The sequence below is a fragment of the Ceratotherium simum genome, chromosome 33, assembly GCF_057802395.1.
Source record: "Ceratotherium simum simum isolate JZ-2026a chromosome 33, ASM5780239v1, whole genome shotgun sequence".
In the NCBI taxonomy this organism is placed as follows: Eukaryota; Metazoa; Chordata; class Mammalia; order Perissodactyla; family Rhinocerotidae; genus Ceratotherium; species Ceratotherium simum.
Window position 1 is genome coordinate 10,894,909 of NC_141932.1, and position 25,520 is coordinate 10,920,428.

The window sequence follows — 25,520 nt, forward strand, 5'->3', positions numbered from 1 at the left end:
GATTGTCCAGCATTTGTACAGAGAAAAATTGCATAAGTCGGGCTTTATCAAAATGACCAACTTTTGTTTGTCAATTGACACTATTGCGAAAGTGAAAAGTCAACCCATTTCATGCAAGAAAATATTTGCGAATCATAGATCTGAGAAGGGTGTAGTATCCAGCATATGTAAAGAACTTTTACAACTCAAAAAAAAAAAGAGAAAAAACCCAATCAAACAATGAGCAAAGCACTTGAAAATATTTGTCCAAAGAATATGTACAAACGGCCAGTAAGTCAGTGAAAAAGTTAGCAACATCATTAGTCATTACATAAATGCAAATCAAAACCACAATGAAATACCTCTTTACCTCCACTTGTGGTTAGTGCCGTGGAGTTGAATCTGACCCCCAGCAGCTCTGTGTGCAGCAGAGCGAACCCTGCCCAGTCTTTCTGAGCCATCCTCTCACCTTCCAACACTATATCAGACAAGGCTACACTGCCCTTCATAGGGTTTACATGGGGAAGTTTTTCAGAAGTTGGTGGCCAGGTCCTTCTTCCTAGTCTGTCTTAATCTGGAAGCTCTGCTGAAACCTGTCCAGTGGGTGACCCTGCTGGTATTTGAAATACTGGTGGCATAGCTTTCAGCATCACAGTAATACACAGTCAACACATTATGACAATGACAGATGGGTGTTGTGGTTCCCAGACTGGGAAATGAACCCGGGCTGCAATGGTGACAATGCTCAATTTTAACCACTAGACCACCAGGGCTGGCTCTTCACATCCACTAGTGGATATAATTTTTTAAAAAAGAAAATAATATTGGCAAGGATGTGGAGAAATTGTAACTCTTGTATGTTGCTGGTAGAAATTGCCCCTGTGGAAAACAGTCTGGTTTTCCCCAAAAAGTTAAACATAGAAACTACCATTTGACCCAGCAACTCCACTCCTAGGTAGGTATAGGTCCCGGAAAACTGAACGCATGTTTGAACAAAAGCATGTACACCAATGTTTATAGCAGCATTATTCACAATAGCCAAAACATGAAAACAAACCAAATGTCCATCAACTAATCAATGGATGAACAAAATGTAGTACACCCATAAAATGGAATATTATTCAGACAAAAAAGAGAGAATTACTCATACATAATACCTGGATCAACCTTGAAAACGTTTTGTTAAGTGAAAGAAGTCAGACACAAAAGGCCACATTTTGTATGAATCCACTTATGTGAAATGTCCAGAATAGGCAAATCCATAGAGACAGAAAGCAGATTAGTGGTTGCCAGGGGCTGGGGGAGGGAAGTATGGAGAGTGACTGCTTCCTGGGCACAGGGTTTCTCTTTGGGGTGATGAAAATGGATGGATGGCATTAGATGGTGGTGATGGTTGGGCAACACTGTAAATGTACTAAAAGCCAACTGTTGTACACTTTAAAATGGCTGAAGTAGTGATTATATTTCCTGTGAATTTTTCCTCAATAAAAATAATGCATAGAAATTAAAAAAAAAACTATATGGAGATTCTAATTTTTTCCTGATACCACCAAAGATGAGCAAGTTTCACCCCCTACTGGTTTGCTGAAAACACGGAGTTTCAGCCCTCGATTCTGCGAATGTAAACTTGTCCACCCTCGATGGAGAAGAACTTGTCCATATTTGTCATAATAGAAAGGACATGTGATCCAGCTATTTGGCTTTTAGGGTCTTATCCCACAGTCATAAATACACACGTGTGTGAAAGGAGGTACAAGATTACCGAATGCAGCATTTCTGTTGGTAGAATAAAATTAATGCCATGGTTTTCCATTAATAGAAGATGTGTACAGAATGAGAATCAATCCAGGAGATGGAATACTGCACAGTCACGGAGAAGAATGAGGACAGTCTGTACTACTGATGTCAAATGACCCTAAGACCCTTTAGGTGAGCAAGGCAAGGCTCAGAGCAGCCTATGGACACTGGTCACTTCCCAGTAAGGGACTGGGTATATGAGGACAGACTATGAGGTGCATTTTGAATTTTTGGCGATGTGAATATATTACCTGTCCAAAAATATGTAACTTACACACTATTAGGGGAAAATAAGAAGATGAGGCTGAGGAGTTGTCAGGAGACTGGTGACAAGAGGCCTCGAGATGTGGGCTCTGCGCTGTGAATGTTGCCCTGTTCTCCTTGTGGAGCTGAGGGGAGTGGAGAAGTCTGACGGGAGTGAGGAACAATGGGGACAGCTTCTCACAGAGGCCATGCGGGCTGAGGATGGGAGGAACCACTGGGTTCACCCACAAGGGCATCTCTGGTCACCTGGGTGAGTCCAGGGTGGGACAGGGAACCAGCCCTGCCCTGAGCTGGAAGAAGCCCAGGTCCCTACAGCCTGGGAGGGGTTCCTTCCTACCTGTGCTGTCCCCTAGGCAGACACCAATTACTGAGTTCTCTGGATCACCAGAGAAGAGAAGAATGGAGTCCCCTTTCAGTGGGAGGGAGGAATGGTGTGAGATGAGTGTAGGCATCCCCCCTACCCTGAAGCCACAGAAATGCAGAGGGACAGGGATTGTGTCTTTCTATGTCCCCTACAGCCAGGCACCCCGGACAAAACAGGAAGCATCCCCAGCTGGGCCTTCCTGACCCCACAACACACCCTCAGGGACCCAGGTGACCTGGACCAGCACTCACAGGTGACGTTCAGCTGGATGGTTCTTTCCACAATCACACCAGCAGCAGGGAACTTCACCTGACAGGTGAGGTTGGTGCCATGGTCCTGGGGCTGTGGGGTGAGGGTGAGCACCAAAGAGAGGTAGGTACTGGGGCCCAGAGGTGAAGGCAGCTGAGGTCCAGGAGAAGACGGGGGCATGCCCCATTCACAGGCCCAAGGAAGAGAACAGGTCAGGTTCTTGGGGTGGCCAGGCTCCAGGGTCCCCAGGATGAGGATGTGGGGCATCTGAGTCAGGGCTGGCAAGGAGATGGTGAGACACGGGGATAAGGAGGGAGAGTCCTGGGTTTGGCCCTCAGAGAAGCCTCAGGCTTTGGTTCAGCTCCTCTCTTTTAGCCCTGACACACCACACCCCCAAATCCTGCCATGAGCAGGGTCCCGTCCCAACCCTGCCTCGTGTCCCCCATGTCCTTCCCCTGTGGCATGACCTGGGGCCCACTCCTTACCAATTACATGCACAAAGAGAGGGTTAGATTCATAATTCCATTTTGTTCTTCTTGTCTCCACCCAAAAAAAGTATTTTCCATTGTCCTTCCTCTTGGTGTGTCTGATGTCCAGGGAGCAGTTGTAGGTCTGGGGGTCTCCAAAGAGGTGGAATCGACCCTGGGTCTCCTGAACTTTATGATCTGGGTTGTTTGTGGCCACAGGAGCATCCTGGTATGGATTTGCCCCTTCCTGGAACCAGTAGCCATGAGCTGGGGTAGAGTCATTCCAGCCATCCTAGGGGTAGATGACAGCGCAGGACACATGAACACACAGACCCTCCTGCACCGTCACTGACTCCTGCACTTGCAGACCGAGTATCTCACTCTAAGCCTGAGACCCTGCAGGGAAACGAGGGCCAGACAGAGTCCCCACCCCACTCGCCTCCTCTCCCCTTGGCCCACTCACCTGCCCACAGCAGGGGCAGCAGCAGCAGCATCTCTGAGATGGTTCTGGACGTCCCTCGTGTGTCTGAAAAGAGAAGCAGAAGGCAAGTGGGAGGGGATGCTGTTGGGAGACCCAGGGGAAACGGGAGGATCCCACAGCCCTGGCCATTCACAGAAAAGGAACTGCAGGCCAGGGCTCGTCCCCTGCTTCACAGAGCAGGTGGACAGCCCACAGCTCAGACACCCCAAGACCTGCCCAGATGAGAGCAGACAAGGATAAGATCCTGCGCTCTGCCCCAACATGGGCTTTCCTCTAATGCTGGATCCTGGACTAGGATCTCTGAGGACATCTGAGGAGTGGGACATGGTGAGTCTCTAAGGGACTCCTATCTGAGGTGCTTCACTGAGCACTGGTGTCTACACCAGGGAGCGGATCCTGCCAGGTGTTGGTTTCCTTAGGGTTTATGTGAGCGTCTAGGGCAGAGGAAAAGACGAGGGTCTAGGTGAGGTAAAGGCAGCAGCCAATCATTCATTCATTCATTCACTCCCCAAACACTTAGTGAGCATCCATGTAATGGGGAGGCTGGAAACACAAAGGGAGATGACCCAACTGGTCCATGCCCATGGGACGCTTCCCACCTAGTGGAGTCACTTCCTCCCCAAACACTCTGTACTGTTGGTCTTTAGAGCTGCAGTCACTGATGAATGTGCTGTGTGTCCTGGAAAATTACTTGGTATTTCCTGAAATATAAGTATTTTTTTTAACTTATTGTATGCTGATTCATGAAGTTTCAATGGCATCTCCAAAATAAAGACCATGCAGCATCTTCCTGTAAAACAAAAGGGAGATCATACATTCTAGGAGCCAGTGCAGAGGAAACTTCTTTTCCCTGAATGCTGCTGTTCAGTGTTGTGTGGACTGGAGCCAATTTTTTAGATTTTTGTTACACAGATTAGCATTTCTTGTCATGCAAGACATCTTTTCTCACAGTTACATGCGGCTCACAAGACAAAATATTTCCAAAAACATGAGTGAAATCTACAGCTGCAATTAAAATTGTAGGTTCAGCTCACGTTGTTTTGCATCTCACTGTGTGCTGTATGTGTCTGGGAAATCCTTGACACCTGTGACATAATAACATTTGTCACCATCAATTTATAAAATCTTTCAAATACAGTAGTATCTAGATAACTATTCCTTCAACCTTACTAAAACAGAGAGATTATACACCATCATTTGAGATATAAGGAATTGAGTCTCCAATAAGTAAAACAATACTAGCTCTAGGTTATTACAAAATTGAGAATGTGGCACATAATAGAAACTCCAATACAACTGATTCCACAGTCAAGAAAGCTATACCATGTTCATGGACTGGAAGGGTCAGTGAGTTCTCATTGTTTTTCTTTAATGAACTTCATAATTAACATAAAATAAATGTACCCAATGGAAATTTACATTTCTATGTATTTTGACAATCATATACAGCCCAGTTATGACCCCCACAATCAAGTGATAGAACTTTTCCACTACCTCAAAAGATTTCCCCACACCTATTTGCAGCTCATCACTCCCACAACCACTTCAGGTAAGCATTGATATACTCTCTGTCTTGGTGAATTAATTTTGTCTATTGGAGAATTTCCTAGAAATGTACTCATTTCTGTCTAGATTCTCTCACCCAGTCTAGTATTTCTGAAATGAATCCAAGTTGCCTGTTTCTGTAGCTCATAATGTGTGATTACTAAGTTGTATTCCATTATGTGGGTATACTGTAATCTTTTATCTATTCATCTATCGACAGATATTTGAGACTTTTGAGTTGTTGGCAATAAATACTAAAGAGCAAGTGGTTTTATGAAAATATTTTCATCCCCGTAAGTACACACAAGGAGTGGAATTGTTAAATCAAAGAGTAACCACATGTTTAACTTTAGTAGAAATCGCCACATTGTTGTTCAGGTGGTTTTAACCTTTACTCTCGTCTGTAAAGTACTAGAATTCTAGCGATTCACATCCTCATTAACACTTGGGCTTGTCAGCCTTTTAAATTTTAACAGTTCTGGTGGGAGTGTACTATTACCTCATTGTGTTTTTAATTTTATTTTAAATTTAGACAGAGTGAGATTTACTTTTTTTATACAATTATATGAGGTTTCACAGATGTATATGAAATGTAACCACAACCACCTTCAAGAAACTGAAGAGAGCAATTACCCAAGACATTCCCTCCTGCTGTCCCTGGGAAGCCAAATACCCCCTCCACCCATAATCCTTGAAAAATGCTGATATTTTCTCCACCCCTCTTGTTTTTGTTCTTTAAGAATGTCATAGGAATGGAATCAGGTAAAATGTAGTCTTCAAAATCTGGCTTCATCCACCTGGCACAATGCATTTGAGGTCTCTTTATGTTATTGGGTGTATGTATCAATAATTTGTTCCTTTTAAATGCTGGCTGACATGCCATTGTTTCTATGTACCCTGTTTTGTATACACTAACCAGCTGAAGAACATTTGGATTGTTTCCAGGTTATAGAGTGACTGTGAATAAAGCTGCTATAAAGATTCACGGGCAGGTCTTGTGGGAACATGGGTTTTTATTTCCCTTGGGTAAACACCTAGGAGTCAGATTGCTCAATTCTATGATAAGTGTAATCTTAACATTATCTGAAATTGCAAACTGTTCTCCAATGTGGCTGTACGTTGATGTTCCCACCAGCAGTGTGTGAGGGTTCTGGTGGTTCCACATCCTCATTATCATTTGCTATGGTCAGAATTTGTTTTTTCTTTTTCTTTTTCTCTAGTTTTTTATTTATTCTAATAGGTGTGTATCTCATCCTGGTTTTAGTTTGTGATTTCCTAATGAGTGATGTCGAACATGTTTTCATGTGCTTAATTGTTATCCGTTTTTCTTCTTTGGTGAAGTGGCTAATTAAATCTTTGGATGTTTTTTAAAATTATTGTGGTAAAATATATGTAACAAAGCTACTATTTTAACCTTTTTTAATTGTTCAGTTCAGTGACATTAATTAGGTTCACATTGTTGTGCAACCATCACCATCATTGATCTCCAGAACTTATTTAACCCTCCCAAACTGAATCTTTGTCCTCATTAAATGAATAACTCTCTTGTCCAAGACCCTGGCCACCACCATTCTATTTTCTGTGTGTCTATGAAGTTGCCTACTCTAGATACTTCATTTAAGTAGCATCTATAGTATTTGTCCTTATGTGACTGGCTTATTTCGCTTAGTATAAAGTCTTCAATCCACATTGAGACATGTGTCACTATTTCCTTCCTTATTAAGGTTGAATAATATTCCATTCTATGTGCTTTCCTCATTTAGTTAAGCCATTCCTCTGTTGATGGACCCTTGGGTTGCTTCCACCTTTTCATTATTGTGAATAATGATGCTAAGAACATGGATGTACAGATATCTATTCAAGTTCCTGCTTTTGATTCTTTGGGTACATACCCATAAGTAAAATTACTAGATCATATAATAATATTATTTTTGATTTTTTGAGTAACTTCAGAGTGTTTTCCACAGCAGATACACAATTTTACAATCTCAAAAGCAAAGCACAGGTGTTCCACTTTCTCCACATCCTCATCAATATTTATTTCTCTTTTCTTTCTTTTTTCAAATACCTACCCTAATGGGTGTGAAGGGGTACCTTCCTGTGTGGTTCAATTTGCATTTTCCTAATATTAGTAATGTTTATCATTACTATATATAAACATTAGTAATGTTTTCAGTGTTTATTTGGGATTTGTATATCTCTGAGGAAATGTCTATTCAAATTGTTGGCCAATTTTTACTTAAGGGTGTTTGTTTTTTTGTTGCTGGGTAGCCGGTTGTTTAAATACACATAAAACCAGACTGTTTGTTTGTTTGTTTACTGATGTTTTGTTTTGAGATTCCTTGATATAGTCTAGATACGAGTCACCCATCAGATATATATTTTCAGATATATTCTCCCAGTCTGTAACTCTTAGCTCTCTTCATAGTGGCTTTTTTGGAGGGGCAGGCCCCCATTCCCCAAAGACATGTGTCCTCCATGAGGTGACCCACTAGTGTGTTAGGAGGTGGAAGATCAGAGCAAAGAAGATTAAGGGGAGGTCTGGAGGCCCCATGGGGACATTCAGGGTGCAAAGGTCATGAGAGAAGTGCAATGGGCTGAATCATGGCCACCCAAAGACACCCAGGTCTTAATCTCTGGAAACTGTAAGTGGTCCCTTATAAGGAAGAAGGGCCTTTGCGAGTGTGATTAAGGTAAGGACCTTGACCTGCAGAGTTGATCCTAGATTATATGGGTTGGTCCCTAAATCTAGTCACATGTGTCCTTCTAAGAGAGAAGCAGAGGGTGACATTCTACACACAGGGTAGGATGAGCAATGTGACCACAGAGACAGAGTGATGCGGTCACAAGAAAAGGAATGCAGGCAGCACAATCATCTGGTAGAAGTAAGAGATGGATTCTCTCCTCGAGCCTCTGAGGGAGTGTGACCTACCAACAACTTGTTTTCTGCCCAGACTAACAGATTTTGGATGATGGGGTTCAGGACACATTACCCCAAGTTGTGGAACCTTTGCATAATGAATATTTCAAGCTGGAGGAAATAGAGAATTGGCATGTGCAGGAAGGACTCTGTGACCTTCCCGTAAAGTGGGTCATAAACCCTCACCGAGAGGTGCCCTCCCTCTACCTGGAGGAAGGGAGCATCTTATTTCCTAAGATCAAGGGACACAGAGAGGAACCTGAAGGAACAGGTCTCGCTAAGTTTCTCCCAGTTTACTACATTTAGCTCACATTCTTTGTCCTATCATATCTCTGCGTGCTTTTCCCCTCTTCATCAAATCTAGCATGAAAATACTCAGGTTTCACAATGAATTTGGTCTTCATTTCCTTAAGGAGGCTCCTAGGTAACATAAAACTTACATTAAATACATATATTTCCTTTTCTTTTGTTAATCTGATTTCTGTTACAGGAGTCTCACTCAAGACCTTACAAGGCCAGAGGGAAAATATCAATTCTCTCCTTCATGGATTTCTGGGCTCCAACACAGTGAGAAGATAAATTTCTTTTGCTTTAAGACACCACGTGTCTTTAAGACAGCCCACCTGTGCGGGTTTTTTTGACAGTGGCCCCAAGAAGCTAATACAGGTGGGAAATCAGAGAGATGCCATCTCTGGGGAGAATGCAGAGAATAATGGAGGAAAGCCACTAGAGGGTTAGAAGCAGAAAAGGGACACCATTTGACTTTTAGAATTCACTCTGGCTTCTTTCTGGAAAACAGATTGGAGGTGGGCAGAGAGCAGGTGAGAAGACGAGTTTGGTTACCTGCGTATTTAAGTTCCAACTATAGAAAGTGAGTGCTTGGAGGCAGAAATGTGCATCTCTCACAAGCACTGTAGACTTGCTTTGCACACAGTGATGATAAATTACATAGTAGGTGATGGATATGTGCCAATGACGGGCTTCCCAAATCTACATACAGGTAGATGTACAGGTAGAAGAATCTTGCATAAAGTATTTCTTTCATTTTGGTGATGAAAATTACATATATATGTCTTTCCTTTCCCTGCATCTACTCACTCACAAACATAGGGAATAGTTTGGGGGCCCAGAAATCAGAGGTGAACAACTTTGTTTGTTTTTCTGTATAGAAGCAGAGCAAATTGAGCAAAGTGCTTCCCTAATGTGCAGAGATGGGTCAGGGGTGGGGAGAGAGGTTTGGGAGACGATGATCGCAATGTCCCTCTCTCATTCCCTTCCTTTCAGTCTCCAATATCCAGCACCTTCCCCTGTCCTGAAAGGCAAAGGAGCTCAAGTTTTTCTCTTCTCACCTTTTCCAAAGTCCTCCAACCCTGCCAGGAAAAACAGGAGTGAGGTCAGAGTCCTGTAGAATGCTGGGCCTAGGGGTGGCCAGCCAGTGCACTCTGTTCTCGTGTTTGGGAAACTCAGATAAGAGGATGCCTGGGGAGGGCCCTGATCTCCTATGCAGAAGATCCTAGAGAGGCCATAGAGGAGGAGGAAGGCAGCCACCAGTGGGCACTCCTGAGCAGGGTGAAGACCAACAGAGGGGCAAACGTAGAGGAATGCTGGGAGAGTGTGAAGTTCCTCTTTTCGGCCTTATCAGGACCCAGACTTCCTGCCACTTCATGACTGTGGGATTCAGGACAGCCTGGGCTAGTAACTGCAGGAAGTGTCTGGGCAGAGCTGGGGTGGGAGCCCTGCAATCATGGAGATCACCTAGCGAGACACCAGAAGGCTCCAGACAGAAATGTGAGAAAATCCAGAAAGAAGAAAAACCTGTCCCAGACTGAAAGGGTGAAAATAAGCTCAGATGGAGAAAGACAGAAAGTATTCCTGCAGGGATGGGTGGGGTTCAGGCTGGATGAGGGGACAGCTACAAAATTAAAAGGAAGTCTATTTCTCCCAAGGTCTTGCTACAGCTGTAAAATGCCTTCAGGGCCACCTCTTTGAGTGAATAATGCTTTCTTACCAATGATGCCCTGAGACTGGTTTTATTATTCCACTTAAGTACTGGAGATATCCCTGGATAAACCATCCTCACCTCAGGACAGCACACAATCCTTAGTTAACACCTGTAGGAGACGAAGAACACTATTTAGAGGAGGACTGCACACCCTGGAAGGTCCCAGACACCCTTGATCAGCATCATTGACCTAGGATGTCACCAGATCTTTCCTGAGGCTCCTCCCACTCTGCACTGGAGGCTGATAAATTGTTGGCCCCTCGAGGGGCTCCACTTACCAGGAGACACTCTGGGGCCTGGGAGACCCAGGCAGGGGAGACGGTGCTGTCCCTGGTCCTGAAACAGGATCAGGATTGGAGCTCAGGTACCTCCAGCTTGTGGAACGGCCTAAGCTGAGGCTTATGGTCCCAATTTGGGGCGAGGAGACCAAAGAGGTGGGGATGGATGGAACCAGAGGAGGAGCAGACAATCAAGAGTGGATGGTGCTGGTCTTGTCTCTCTGCTCCTTCTCCCATCTCTTCTGTTTACTCTCAGGTATTGTCCCTTCTGTAGACGACGTCTGTCTGCCCCACCTGGCCGAGCCACAGGGGCAAGGGGATGTTATTGTTGAGGTTTTCTGTTTACTGGCCTCTGTACCATTCCTTTAGATAACTTGCTCCATGCCAGTCTCACAATAAAAAAACCAAACAAACAAAAGACTTCTGAAACTGAGGAGACTAGTCTGCACATTTGACAAAGAGTAAAACTGAGTGTCAGGGTCAGGCATATCAAACATTGTGCCTGGATCCCTTTCTCTCACTCTGTCCACCTGCTGCAGTGCCTCATGGAAGGAAAGGATAGTCTCAGGACTGATGGGAAAGGTAAGCACTCCCTCGACACTTATTTCTGAGTCCAATCAATTCCCCTTGCCGGTGGTGTAGGACTCACCTGATATTGTCAGAGGGGCTCTCCTTCTATCCAGGAGAGAAATGAACCTTCCTGGCTGCCTTGTGTTTCTCAGTCAGGAGTTGAGAAATGTTGAATCTGAGTGTCCTTACTCTGTTGGGTGGGGGATCAAGATGCCTTGCCTCTGTATTGTTCCTCCAGTCCTGGGGTCCTAAACCAGCTATGACATCTATGAACATCTATGACATATATTATATCTATAAATATCTATGGAATCTATGGAGTCATCTATGACATCTGTGGACATCTATTATATCTATAAATATCTATGGAATCTATGTAGTCATCAATGACATCTGCGGACATCTGTGACATTTGTGGAGCCATGTTTGATATCTATGGACATCTGTAACATCTGTGGATATCTATGAAATCTATGGATCTCTATGGAGTCATCCTTGACATCTATGGCACCTATGAGGTAGAGGCAGTGAGCTATCTCTGATCATGCTCCACACATACTCTATCACTTCATTAAGAAATCCTGTTGACTCCACCTTCAAAATGAATCCAGAATCTAACTTCTTCACACCAGATTCATCATTGTTACCCTGGACCCAGTCTATCTTATAGACTCAGTTCTGTCCCCTCAAATTCACATGATGAAGCTCTAATCCCCCAAGGTGACTGTATTTGGAGATAGGGCCTTTAAAAAAGTAATTCATTTTAAATGAGGGCATTAGGGTAAGGCCCAAAATGACTTATATCCTCATAAGAAGAAGAAGAGACACTAGGGATGCACATGCACAGAGAAAATACCATGTGAGGCCATAGTGAGAAGGTGGCCATCTGTAAGACAAGGAGAGAGTTTTCAGAAGAAAGCAACCCTGCTGGCACTTTGATCTTGGACTCCAGCCTTCAGAACTGTGATAAAATATGTCTCTGTAGTTTAAGCAACCCAGTCTATGGTATCTTGTTATGGCAGCCCCAGCAAACTGATACAGTCTGCATAATCTCTCGCCTGGACTATTTGAGTGTCTTCCTTATCTAGTATCCTCTCTTCTACCCTATTCTGCTACAGGATATCTCAACAGAGAAGCCACACTGATCTCATTAAAATGAGTGTCAGTTCATGTCTGTGAAATAATAGAATATATATCTATCAATATCAATATAGCTATATATGGATATAGACACCAATACCAGTATAGATATATATCTGCCCCTTGTCCATATTTTAATATTTGGTTGTTGCCCCTCATTCCTGATACAAAGCTCATAAATGCCTTTGAATTTCCTGGGTTATAGAAGTGTCTTTTGTTCTAATGAGGCAGCTCCTGGATGGCTCCTGGATGGCATTGGTCACCAGAAAGACCAAGCCATATTAGAAGCTTGGAACTTTCAGCCCCATGATTTATCTTCCAAAAAGGAGAGAGGCTGAAAAGGAGTTAATACTCTATTATGTCTACATGATGAAGTTTCCATAAAAATCGCAACAGTGTGAGGTTCAGGGAGCTTCCAGCTTTATGAACATGTGGAGGTGCTGGGAGAGTGGCACTCCTGGAGAGGGCATGGAAGCTCCTCGCCCCTTCCCATATACCTTGTCCTATGCATCTTTTCATTTGGTTGTTCATCTGTGTCCTGTATCATATCCCTTATAACAAGCTGGTATACACTAAGTAAACTGTTATCCTGAATTCTGTGAGCCACCCTAACAAACTAATTGAACCCAGAGAGGGAACCTTCAGTTTATAGCCAGTTGGTCAGAAGCACAGGTGACAACCTGGACTTGAGATTGGTGTTTGAAGTGGGAAAGGAGGGATAGTCTTGTGGGACTGAGCCCTTAACCTGTGAAGTATGATGATATCTCCAAGTAGATAGTCAGAATTGAGTTGAATTCTAGGACACTCAGCTGATGTTGCAGAGAATTGCTTGATGTGGGGAAAAACCCACACACATCTGGTGTCAGAAGCGTCAGAAGTGAAGTGTTCTGTGTGAGTAGTAAAGAAGACACGCACAGAAGTTGTCATTCTTCTCAAATACATAAGTAGAGATGCTGAACTGCAGAACCCTATGATATTGCAGCCTCCATGCCTCTTCTTCCTCATTCCCTCCCCACCATTACCCACTCCCCACCCCTACTTACCTCTGCTTTAGGAACCCTGTCTTACTTGCTATTTCTCCAACACATCAGGGATCTCCCAACCTCAGAGCCCTAAAACTTGCTGCTCCATCTGTTTAGAGCCCTCAGTGATCTTTTGTCAGGGCTCACTCCTTCACTCCCTGAAGGTGTTTTCTCAAAGTCTCCAGTGTTCAGGACCATCCTTCCCCATTCTTCTAATTTCATTTCCCTTATTTCCTATATGTTTTCACTATTTATTTGTCCATTATATTCATTCTCCTCCCCAATATACGTAAGTCCTTGACAGCAGGGACATTTTACATTTGTAACATATGTATTTGTAAAATTACAGGTACTACCCAAGCCCTCAGAACCATCAACAAGCAGGAGATAGTTGCTGAAGGAGTAGATGAATGACGGCTGATTGCTGACCGTGTGCTCAGAAACCTCAGAGCAGTGTCAACATTAGTCAGAGTTAAATAGATAAATGAAAGTCAGAGCTCAAAGGATGAGCAGGACTAGGACAGGTTGATATAGGCATGTGAGGAGGAGGGGACAGCCAAGTAATGATTCTGAGATGCAAGAAGCTGACTCTGCTTAAGGTGAGCGAGCAGGCCAGTGTGGGAGGAGTGAAGCACTGAAGGGGACTCTGGTTTCCCTGCTCCAAATGCCAGACAAAGGTATTTGGGCACTTGTACTTTGGCGGTGTGGAGAAGCAGTACATCTCATTATGGAGGGAATGCTAATGTGCTGGGGAAGAGAGATGGGAGGGCTGCAGCAGGAGAAGAACTAAGAGGGGAGCTCAGCTCAAAGGGTGTGGTTCTATTATGCAGTACTCTGAAGAAGCACAGACAAGCTTTGCAGCATATGGGTGCAGGAAGAGGTGATGGAGGACTGAGTGGGGACAAGGATAGGTCTCTTGTTGATTGTCAGGGAAAGGAGTGCTGTCGGTGAGACGGAGAACCCAGCAGGAGAAGTATATTTAGGCGTGTTTTAACCATGTGTTCCTGATGTTTTGAACTTTGGGGACTTCTGACCTTGGAAGTGCCCCTGCCAGGGCTAGTGAATTGCTAGAGATAGTAAAGGACTTGCCTGCAAGCATGCCTTTCCTATTGCAAACCAATCCGTCCAAAGCTCACATCCGACCACTTCCTTTATCAAGCACTTATGCTCCAGACTGTCTTCCTGCCCTAATCACCCAGGACCAGGTACTGGACAACTAGAAACAGTCCCTACACCCCAGAGCCTATTGAAATTATTCAAACTAGCCAGTCCTAAACCAGCTTACCCTGCCTCATCTTGTCTTCCCCATGGAAACCACAATGAAGGCTCCTGCCCACATTTTCTCCTTGCTCCCTCTGCCCCCTGACGGTACCTGGTGCTTCTTCATGTGGTCCTGGGTGGTGAGGCATTTCCCCTCCTCTTGGGAACTGTGATAACAACTGTCTCCTAATCTGTTGGCCTCATATCCGTAAATAAAGTCATGCATCGCTTAACAACAAGAATAGGTTCTGAGAAATGTGTCTTTAGGTGATTTTATCATTGTGTGAACATCATAGAGTATACTTACACAAATCCAGATGGTAGAGTCTACATACCTAGGCTATATGGTACTAATCACATGGGACCACTGTTGTATATGCGGTTTGTTGATGACTGAAACATTGTTATGTGGTGCATGACTGTAATAATAAAACCTGCTTTTTCAAACAGGCAGGAAGGTGACGAGCTTATTTCTCAACATGCTTAATGGAACATGACTGTGGGCCACCCCGGGGAGATGTGGTGGGCAGATTGCATGCCAGGATGCCCATGTCACTCACTGGGGAAGCTGGTCCAATGGCAGGGTGGATGTCATCAATGCCACTGCTGTCCTGGCTGCTTTCTTCCTGTGGGTCTTCACTCTGATGGAAGATACCAGAGTCTTTGACACAGGCCACTCTTTTGAGGCTGGAGGGAGTGAACCTAGGAGCCTTCAAAACAAGGCTTAGTAACAAGGTACCCTCACTCCGGGCCATCTGGAACCAGGACTGGGAACACACGCATGCCTGGCTCAGAGGCTACTAGCTCATTCTCACCACCACCATACCTCCCACCTTTGCTGCAGGCCCTCACAATCCCTCCAGGTCTCTCTTCTCCACCTCTTGACCCACACCCAGCCCATCTCACATGAAGAAGATGAGGCAGAGGCAGAGAGCGAGCAGTGCTGTGACACCAGCTCCCCTGATGGCCCCCTGAATCACTCCTGTCCTTGTCCCTGGTTCCCCTGAAGACAAGAGGGACTTGGGGTGAACTCCTATTTGATAATCAGACATGTGTCTTCTCCTCTTCAGCACATAGAGAGGGGTACCATTCCCTCCCATCCAGGGTTCAACTCCTAGCTTCTCCCACCCACCGTAGGACCTCAGCATTCTCCAGAAGGACACTGTCTCATGACACCTCCTCTCCAGCACCCCATTCCTGTCCAACAAAGTCCATGTCTTCCAAGACCCAGGAACTTTTACACACAGGGTATCTCTGCAACAGTCCCCAGACCTGGCAGCAGCTGGAGCTTGAGACTCTGGGCCTTGTGGACATTCCAGAGAGACAGAAACACAATCCGCAGAGTCCTATGGGATGCTGAAAGACTTTGTCCCTCCTTCCTTCCAGGGAGGGTGTCTGAATCTCCTCTCCTGGACTCCACAGGTCCCGTTCCCTCAGGGTCAAAGGCCATCTTTCATGCCTCCAGAAGGGGGTGGAACTTGGGAATTCTCAGACCTTCAGGACAGACCCATACAGCTCTCCTGGCCATACCTGGCCATGCCCCTTGGGAACTCAACACCCAGGGTGAGGGATGTGTCTCTGGGCATCACCTGTCAACAGTTTGCCAGGCACCGCTGAGAAAGCCCCAGTGGGACTCACTGTCTAGTGAGGGGACCAGATGCCATTACCCAGGGGAATAGAGCAGTGGGGGGAGCTGGGCTCCAGAGTGAGGTCAGGGTGATGGTGGGAGATTGACAGTCAAAAAGAGCACAAAGAGATTTTGTCGGCAAAGTACTCTGTATGATACTATAATAATGGATAAATATCATTGTACATTTGTCCAAACCCATGGCATGTACAACACCAAGAGTGAAAGCTAATGTCCACTACAAACTTTGGGTGATAACGAAGTGTCAATGGAGATTCATGAATTGTAACAAATGTCCCCTCTGGTGGGGATGTTGATAGTGGGGAGGCTGTGCATGTGTGGGAAAGTGCAGTGGGTATAGGAGAAATCTCTCTAACTTCCATTCACTTTTCCTGTGAACCTAAAACTGCTCTAAAAAATAAAGTCTCCTAAAAAATTACCCCAAGGCCTTCAGTGACTGAAGGAAGATAAAGAGCATATTTAGGATGGGCAGGGACGAAGTTGCTGGTGATCCTGGCAAGACCAGAGTTGGAGGGTATTGGAGAAAGAGGCCTGAATGGGGCTTCTCATGGCTTACTGCAGCCCCTCCACCCCAACCCCACCATCTGGGCTCTGAAAGTTCAGTTCTGACCTGACCTGGCAAAGACCCCACCCCAGTCAATGCCCCATGGGAGAGGGCTCCTTCCTACCTGTGCCATCCCTTAAGCAGATACTGATTTCTGGGTTCTCTGGGGCACCTAGGATGCCGCCTTCCATAGAAGGGTGGAGTGAGATGAGTGTAGGCATGCCCCCCACCCCCAAGACCCACAGAAATGCAGAAGGGACAGGTCTTGTGTCCTTCTAGGTCCTCTACACAGCCAGGCCTTCAGGATAAAAGTACCAAGTGTCCCCAGCCTGGCCCTCTTGATACCACCACATACCCTGAGGGACCCAGGCGTCCTGGCCTAGCACTCACAGGTGATGTTGAGCTGGATGGTCTTTCCACCATCACACTAGCTGCAGGGAACATCACCTGACAGATGAGGTTGGTGCTGTGGTCCTGGGGCCATGGGGTGAGGGTGACCACCAAGCAGAGGCGGGTCCTGGGGCCCAGGGAGGTGAGGATAGTTGATGTGCAGGAGAAGATGGGGTGTGTGCCCCACTCACAGGCCCAGGACACAAAGCAGCTCAGGTTCTTAGGGTGGCTGGACTCCAGGGTCTCCGGGATGAGGATGTGGGTGTGTGGGTCAGGGCTGTTGAAGATGGAGGAGATACTATTATCAGGAGGGAGGATCTAATTTTAGCCCTGAGTGAAGCCTCAGGCTTTGGTCCAGCTCCTCGCTCTAAGCCCTGAGACCCCTTCAGGAGGAAGGTCCCATCCCAGCCTTGCCTTGGCCCCTATGTCCTTCCTCTGTGGCGTCCTCTGGAGCCTGCTCCTTACCCATCACACACACAGAGACATGTTTAGATTTGTAAGTCCATTTTACACTTCTCTCGACCCCAAAAATGTATTTTCTGTTGTCCCTCCACCTGGCGTCTCTGATGTCCAGGGAGCAGGTGTTAGGTCTGGGGGTCCCCAAGGAGTTAGAATTGGCCCTGGGTCTCCTCCTGCACTTTGCAATCTGGGTTGTTTGTGGCCACTGGAGCATCCGTGAATTTGACAGCCCCTTCCCAGAACCAGTAGCCGTAAGCTAGAGCAGAGTCAATCCTGTAGTCCCAGGGATGGGAGTGATGGTGCTCAGGGCAAGCTACCCCAGGAGGCACCACTCTAGTATGCGGATTATTTCGAGCTGAAGACAAAAAGGACTCACAGAACTCAGAAAAAATATTTGAGTTTCCCCTCCCAAACTGCCTAAAGAATTTAAAATAAAAGATCTGTTTCAAGAAGGAGTTATTATCATGACGGCTATAAAGATAATGTAGGCTAGAGGTTACAATAGAAAAGGCACCAACAAGCCCATCTTATCGGAAGTTCTGTCTCTCTGGCCACATTCTCTGGATGGCCCTGCGAGGAGCTGCCAGACAATCATTTACAAGGAAAGTCTCCATTTGTAAAGGTATCTCCCTCTCTGTATTGGGAAGAGGGGGGATGACCTCATTTCTAGAGACTTATCAATATGGAAGGTGAGGCCTTAAAACTACATAATAAACCTTACTCTTGTTTACAGTGCTTTAGTGATAATCTCCTGTAACTGACACCCCCACCCCAACATCCTCCTTGTCTTTGGTTAAACATGGTATTTAAGACGAGAATTTCTGCTCTTGTGTTGAGAAACGCAGTGTCCCTGCTTTCTCCCATGTATACGTGTTATTAAATTTGGTATTATTTTCTCCTGTTAACCTGTCTTGTTAATTATTTGGCCAGCCATAAGAACCTTAAGGAAAGGGGCAGAGGGAGATTCTCCCTCTTCCCCCACAGGAGAATGTGCAGGGCACAGAGATGCACTGGCCCTCCTGCACCATCACAGATTCCTGCATTTGCAGCCATAATCTCCCATCCTGAGCCATGGACCCTGCAAGGAAACTAGGGTCAGCCACAGCCCCAGTCCTGCCAGCCTCTTCTCCCCTCGGTCCACTCACCTGCCCACAGCAGGGGCAGCAACAGTGGCAGCATCTCTGAGATGGAGGGCTCTGGGCTTCCATCCTGTGTCTGAAAAGAGAAGGAGAAGGTGAGGGAGGCTGTGGGGGGACCCACAGGAAATTGGGGAGGGGCCTGTGTTCTCGGCCGTTCACAGAAGAGGAACTCCAGGCTTAAGTTCATCCCCCCTCTGTACAGAGCAGGAGGACACCCCATGGCCCACACACCCCAAGAAACCCCCCCAAGAGGGGAGCAGACAAGGAGCAGATCCTGTGTCCTGCCCCATCTCAGGGCTTCCCTCCAGCACTGGAGCCTGAACCAGGGACGTGGGTCCTGCCCACCAGGCGTCTGGACCTTGGTGGAGGCCAGTCCTGGCCTGTGAGGGGGCAGCAGGGGCCTGAGACCTCCACGGCATGAGAGACAGATGAGTGGGTCTTCTGAGTCCTCCTGCCCAGACTGAGATGCTATTGTCAGGGGAAGAGGGAGAATCTCCCTCTGCCCTTTTTTTTTTAAGGTTTTTATGGCTGGCCAAAGAATTAACAAGACAGGTTAGCAGGAGAAAATAATACTAAGTTTAATAACATGTATACATGGGAGAAAGCAGGGACACTGCGTTTTTTAACACAATAGCAGAAATTTTCGTCTTAAATACCATGTTTAACTAACCACAAAGGAGGATGTTGGGGGTGGGGGGAGTCACTTACAGGAGATTACCACTAAAGCACAGTAAACAAGAGTAAGGTTATTATGCAGATTTAAGGCCTCACCTTCCACATTGATAAGCCTCTAGAAATGAGGCCATCCCCCCCTCTTCCCAAAACAGAGGGAGATACCTTTACAAATGGAGATTTCCCTTATAAATGTAAATGATTGTCTGGCAACTCCTGGCAGAGCCATCTAGAGAATGTGGCCAGAGAGACAGAACTTCTGATAAGATGGGCTTGTTGGTGACTTTTCTATTGTAATTTCTATCCTACATTATCTTTACAGCCATCATGATAGAAGATCTGTTCCAGGAAGGAGCTACCATGTCAAATTCTTTAGGCAGTTAGTGGGGGAGGTCAAATGTCCCTCAGAGAAAACAATCAAGGTAAAGAGATATATTTTAGGATGGCCAAATCTTGATCTCCCACAGTCCTGCCTTTGAACCTAGAAGTTTTACAGTCTTTGAAACTTAAAGAAGTTTTATAGTCTAGAAGCTGAGTTGGTAGCCTATTTTATTTCACTGAACACATTTTTTAGTCTTGATAATAGATCAGTTTAATTAAGTTTATTTTAGAAGCTGGTGATGCAGGTGGGCTCTCAAGGTTATGCCTATATTATGGAAGCAAGCAATTAAGTATTTAATAGAAGCATTTTTATATAAACAAAAGAAAAACAAGGTTAATGGTTGGAGCAAATTGGAAATGAGTTTCAGTTAAGAGGACAACCAGTTAAGAAGATTTTTAGATGTCAGCGTCAAAGTATCTTTTGCAGTTTAAAATGTCTCTGATGATGTCATCGGGTAATCTCTTAAGTTTATATCAAGTCTATCAGCTTCAGTTTGTAAGGCTTTAGGAAAAAGGGCAGGTTTAGTTTTTAGTGATTTTAAACGAAAATGATGGAAAAAAAATGAAAAACATTAGTTTGGAGATCTGTAGCCAGATATTTTAGGAGACTAGAAGAAATGAGGATCCAGTCTAGTCAACAGATATAAAACAAAAACCTCAAAAGACAATTAACAAAACTAGGATCTAATATCCTCAAATGTATACTATAGTTTTTACTGAAATATAATTTTTTTTTAAATCACTCTCATTTTTGTCAAAGATAGTCAAATTAAAACTAACTAGTTTGCAAAATAAGTCTAGTTTTAATAGAGTTGGTCCAATTATTTACGTAAGTACAGCAAGAACAGCAATTGATCACATAGGCTCTTTTAAATCTGCTTTGCTGGAACTTTTTATAAGGAATCTCAGATTGAACTTCAAAGGCCTCTCGAGGCCAGGAAAGCCAAGCCAAGGATTTTTTCATCAGACTTTGCCTGCAATACCTACAGATTTGGGTGAATTTCTCTCTTTCGAGGTTTCCTCAAAATATTTCGAGGTTCTTTGTACTCGCCAGATAAGTGACATTCTTTACTTATCCTGGTAAGTGCTGCTTGGAACATAAGGTACCAGGCCAATATTTCTACGTGGCTTTATTCTATAAAGTCTAATCTTTATTCTTCAAAAGCCATGTGGTTATATCACAAATATGATGTTCTAGTCACAACCTTGGTAATATAACCAGTGTTTTTAATTGTGTCTTGTTATAAGGAGAACAGATTTTTATTGAACTTATGCAAATAACTATATTGCCATGAAAACTCACTTACTAAGAGTTTTTAAATTAGAGGGATCAGATAGAGAGAAAAAGATAATATTTTAATTTTACTTACAAAAGTGTCATTTACCAAATTGCTATGTCATAGCTAGCACAGGAGAAAAGAGAAAAAGGTTTTCTTAAATCTGAAAAAACAAAACATTGAAAATTTAGCAATACTTTAAGTGAAAAATTATAAATTTTTCATAAAAATTATAATCATCTTTTTCAGTTCATTTAGTCTTGTATAATCTATTGTTGATCTCAATTTTTTTGTTAGCAGCTTCATGAAGTTATCAGTCTCTCTAACAGATTTTTGTAACTTTTTACCGAGTTCAGTTTTATGATCAGAAAGTTCGTCAGAAACCTGTACTCCAGTGTAAATGTCAGAGTCCTTTCTATGAATTTTTCTGAAGTTGAAACATTTTGCAAAAGCATTAGAGCAAAGAAATAAGTCTGTAAACAACAAGACCTCAAAATGGCAATTGACAGAGAAATTTGGTTAATTTTGTGACATACACTTTAAAATAATAATAACCAGAATTATGACTGATAACCAGGACAGATCAGAATTTTAGTAATGTTATATAATTTTAAAACACCTATATCAATAACATTTACCGACAAAATATCACCTAATCAGGCTTATCATCACTTGTCTGACAATGTTTTCTATGTAATTTAACATACTGAATAAGCCTAATAAGTTTAGTATCTCTCCCCTTATAGGAAGAAAGCAAATTTTTTTGAGAAGTTCTAGGGCCCTTTGAAAATTTTCAAAGAAAAAAAGTAAAAAAAAGACTTTATTTAAGATATGAATTTTGGGGAGCTTGCCAAAAATATAAAAAGTCAAAGCAAACAGAGCATTAACAGTCTAAAAAGCCTTAATAGAGAGACCTCAGTCTTTTGAACACAGGAAATTATTTTAACAAAACGTAGATTTTCTGTCTTTTAGGTAGACTTACACAAAGGTAAAGAAAAATCTTTTGTAACCTCTTTATCAAGTTTAAGCAAATTATCCTTTTAAGAGACAGAAGACCAAATTTAAATTTTGCACCAGCTTACTTCTGCTATTAAAACTCATTTACTTAATTAAATTTATTTTAATCTTAGCCAACTTGACCATGTATAAAACTCTTTTTTTAGAATTTTTCTTCTATAAACCTATAACTTTTTTTTTACATTTAGAATTTGTCCCATGTCTTTCTTTTCCCTCCTAGTACTTGAGGACAAATTTATCTTTTTTAATCAACCAAACAAAATATTTTTATTTTTTGTTCTTTCTTTATACATCTTACTTTTTTTGTACACAGACATATTTTTCTTAATTTTTAGTAGCTTCAATCATATACTAATTAGAAATTTTAACCCTTAGAAACCTTAATTTGTAAGTAAAAACTAAGTAAACAATTATAAACTTTTTTTACATTAGTATTTTGTGGCTTGGAAAATTTATAAACACTTTATAATTTCTAGACGTATGTTACTTTATAGTACAATCTTTTAATAAAACACAAGACATGTTTACCAATAGACCCAAAACACTTTTTAGTTTTCTTGTAATGAAAAGCCAAATGTAGACAAACATACATTTAGCAATCGATGTCTAATATCTTATTTGGAAATGATGATCCTCAGAGAATTTTTATCATAAATTAGCAAAACTCTAAAGTTTTAAGTTACCAAAAAGAGTTTGGAAGCTGTAACTACTATAACACATAATTATTATTTAAAGTTCATCTAACATTTATCTTTTTTTACAACTATTTAGTTACTTATTCCCAATAATTATTTAGATTGCCTACAAGACTTCATAAGACATTAGATAAAATTAGCCATCATTTAAATTACTATTTTTGTTAATCAGTTCTGTAATAGAAATAACGTCAGTTTTTTCCTACAAAATTTCATGTAAATTTCATCACCTCTTATATCTTTAAACATAGTTATTATTAAGATTTTTATCAATAGGTCTTGGTCTTTTAATTTTGGACAAGGGAAGCATTCCCAGTCAGACATTTTAAAACATACTCAGGCAAAGTTGATGTATCCTCTTTATATAAAATTAGCTCAAACTGTAGGATCCCAAAAAGGAAACCCCAACTCCAGTCTCGGGAAGGCGCGGACCCACAGACACAGAAGACCGAGCTTGATGCAAATGCAAGAGGTTTATTAAGCGGAGCTCCGGGTCGACACTTATCTCTCGCAGGAGACAGAGGAGTCGACCCCGGACCTTAAAGGGCAAACTCTTATATAGGGTTTGGAAGCACAAAGCGGGAAAAGGTTGGCGCGGTCTTACACGATTGGCTAATTTAAAACATTTAAACAGTTACATTTTATGGCGCGAATTGCTATGGCGCGAAGTGATTATCAGGTTACACACACGCGTCCCCATCTGGACCCCCTCCACCCCGACCCTCCCAAACTTATCCCTCTTGAGCACTCTCTTGTTCTCAATTCTTCCCCGAACAGTTTAGGGTGGGTCTTTCATGAATAGAGTCAGTCAGGATTGATAAACGTTCCCCCTTATACCAGGAATCCTTAGGGTGTGGAGGTGCCTGTCTCTAAGGTAGTAACTTTTTAATTTTTAATACAAGTTTTACTTCCTTCAAAACATTTCAACCTTTATAATCTTATCAACACTTATACTTTTACATGTTTTCAATTCAGTTGTAACCTGAGTCAAGGTCGTAAGGCTAGTCAAAATTTTTCCCTTTCTTTTTCTGGCCTTAATTTTTAGGTACCAAATAAACAATTATGTGAGAGCTCTCAAAACATTTTTTTCCCCCAATTTAGAAGTTTTTCTAATTCAAAGGATCCGTCGTCTGGCCATTGACGAGTAGGATCTTTATTTGTATATTTATTCTAACAGTGACTCGAACCAATAAGCCTTTTTAAGGAAAGACCCGGAGGTAACTTTCCACTCTTAGAATAAATCTTTACCATGGACGAAAGAGGCATCTCTGGTGAGGGCACAGATGAGGTAGCCCCCATGATCTACAGAATTCACTCTCAAAGATATTCAGAGAAAGTAAAGACCTTCGTTGCACAGGCGGTAAGGATGGTGTCTCTGGTCTCCCACAATAGTGTGGGACTCCTCGAGTCACAGACCCGCTAATCTGTGACACCGGGCAGGCGATATTGGAATGGGATTTTTCCAGCACTAACAAGCAATGAAGGTTAAGACGACAAAAGCCCTCATGGACTGGGCCCTTTATGACAAACTCCCCTGAGAGCTTGGCACAGCCAGACCAAGAGACAGTTCGGAACCCCAGCCTACTCGACTGGCCACCAAAGTGCACTCCGGTAAATGCACCTTTCGTATGGTGGAGACCAAGGAGAATATTCTCACTGGTCACAAAGCCAAGTTTTCTCGGGACACAGAACAAGACAGAGACTATCTGGGAGGAAAAAGGATTAAGATCAAAACCAAGAGTACTCTACCAAATTTAAACCAAGAGTCACTAAAAGCACAAGAAACTAGTTTCCCAAATATTTTCTCCTGCCAATCTAAATTTAGAAAGAGCAAAAATTCTCACCACTTCCTTTCGCTGGACCCCGCATATAGAGATTCCAGGAGGCTGACGTGGTAAGAAGTCTTATCTTTTGCCGGCTTTTGTCAGGCGTTCCCGTATCTCATCATCTGCAGTAGTCCAGGGAGAAGGCAGGTCTTCCAGCCAGAGAAGGCAACTTGTCAGCCAGTGTGGCTCCTGGCGACTATGCCAAAACTGTCGGGGGAAGAGGGAGAATCTCCCTCTGCCCTTTTCTTTAAGGTTCTTATGGCTGGCCAAAGAATTAACAAGACAGGTTAGCAGGAGAAAATAATACCAAGTTTAATAACATGTATACATGGGAGAAAGCAAGGACACTGCGTTTTTCAACACAACAGCAGAAATTCTCGTCTTAAATACCATGTTCAGCCAACGACAAACGAGGATGTTGTGGATGGGAGGAGTCACCTACAGGAGATTACCACTAAAGCACAGTAAACAAGAGTAAGGTTATTATGCAGATTTAAGGCCTCTCCTTCCACATTGATAAGCCTCTAGAAATGAGGCCATCCCCCCCTCTTCCCAAAACAGAGAGGGAGATACCTTTACAAATGGAGATTTCCCTTATAAATGTAAATGATTGTCTGGCAACTCCTGGCAGGGCCATCCAGAGAATGTGGCCAGAGAGACAGAACTTCCAATAAGATGGGCTTGTTGGTGACTTTTCTATTGTAACCTCTATCCTACATTATCTTTACAGCCATCATGATAGAAGAACTGTTCCAGGAAGGAGCCACCATGTCAGATTCTTTAGACAGTTAGTGGGGGAGGTCAAATGTCCCTCAGAGAAAACAATCAAGGTAAAGAGATATATTTTAGGATGGTCAAATCTTGATCTCCCACACTATTAGTGCTCCTCAGTTTGTGCTGGGCAAGTGGTCACTTCCCGGCCTGGCCTGAGAGAGTCGCTGTGTTGTCTAGACCTGTGGTTCTTAACTAAGAGTGTTTTGCCCAGCACCCCCTCCGTCCAGGAGACATTTGGAAATGTCTGGACACATTTGATTGTCAGGGCTTGAGAGGACGGTGGGACTGGCATCTAGTGGGTACAGGGCTGGGAGCAGCTCAGGGAGTGATCTTCCAGGATATTTCGATCATTTCTTATTC

At 43.5% G+C, this 25,520-nt stretch overlaps 1 protein-coding gene across 2 annotated transcripts; it reads right to left on the bottom strand.

Moving 5' to 3' along the window:
• LOC147912800 (myeloid cell surface antigen CD33-like) lies at positions 1-24,752 on the bottom strand. Of its 2 annotated transcripts, XM_087421257.1 has the most exons (6): positions 24,405-24,752; positions 18,525-18,594; positions 14,899-14,979; positions 3,584-3,646; positions 3,139-3,412; positions 1-2,931 (listed from the first exon to the last, which is right to left on the bottom strand). In XM_087421257.1, exons 2-6 carry the CDS (start codon positions 18,585-18,587, stop codon positions 2,498-2,500), a joined length of 915 nt encoding a protein of 304 aa, XP_087277383.1. In that variant the 5' UTR covers positions 18,588-18,594; positions 24,405-24,752; the 3' UTR covers positions 1-2,497. The 2 variants fall into 2 exon arrangements, with proteins under 2 accessions (XP_087277383.1, XP_087277382.1); XM_087421256.1 differs by lacking the exons at positions 18,525-18,594; positions 24,405-24,752 and having other exon boundaries at positions 14,899-15,178.
• Positions 24,753-25,520: the final 768 nt, after the last annotated feature.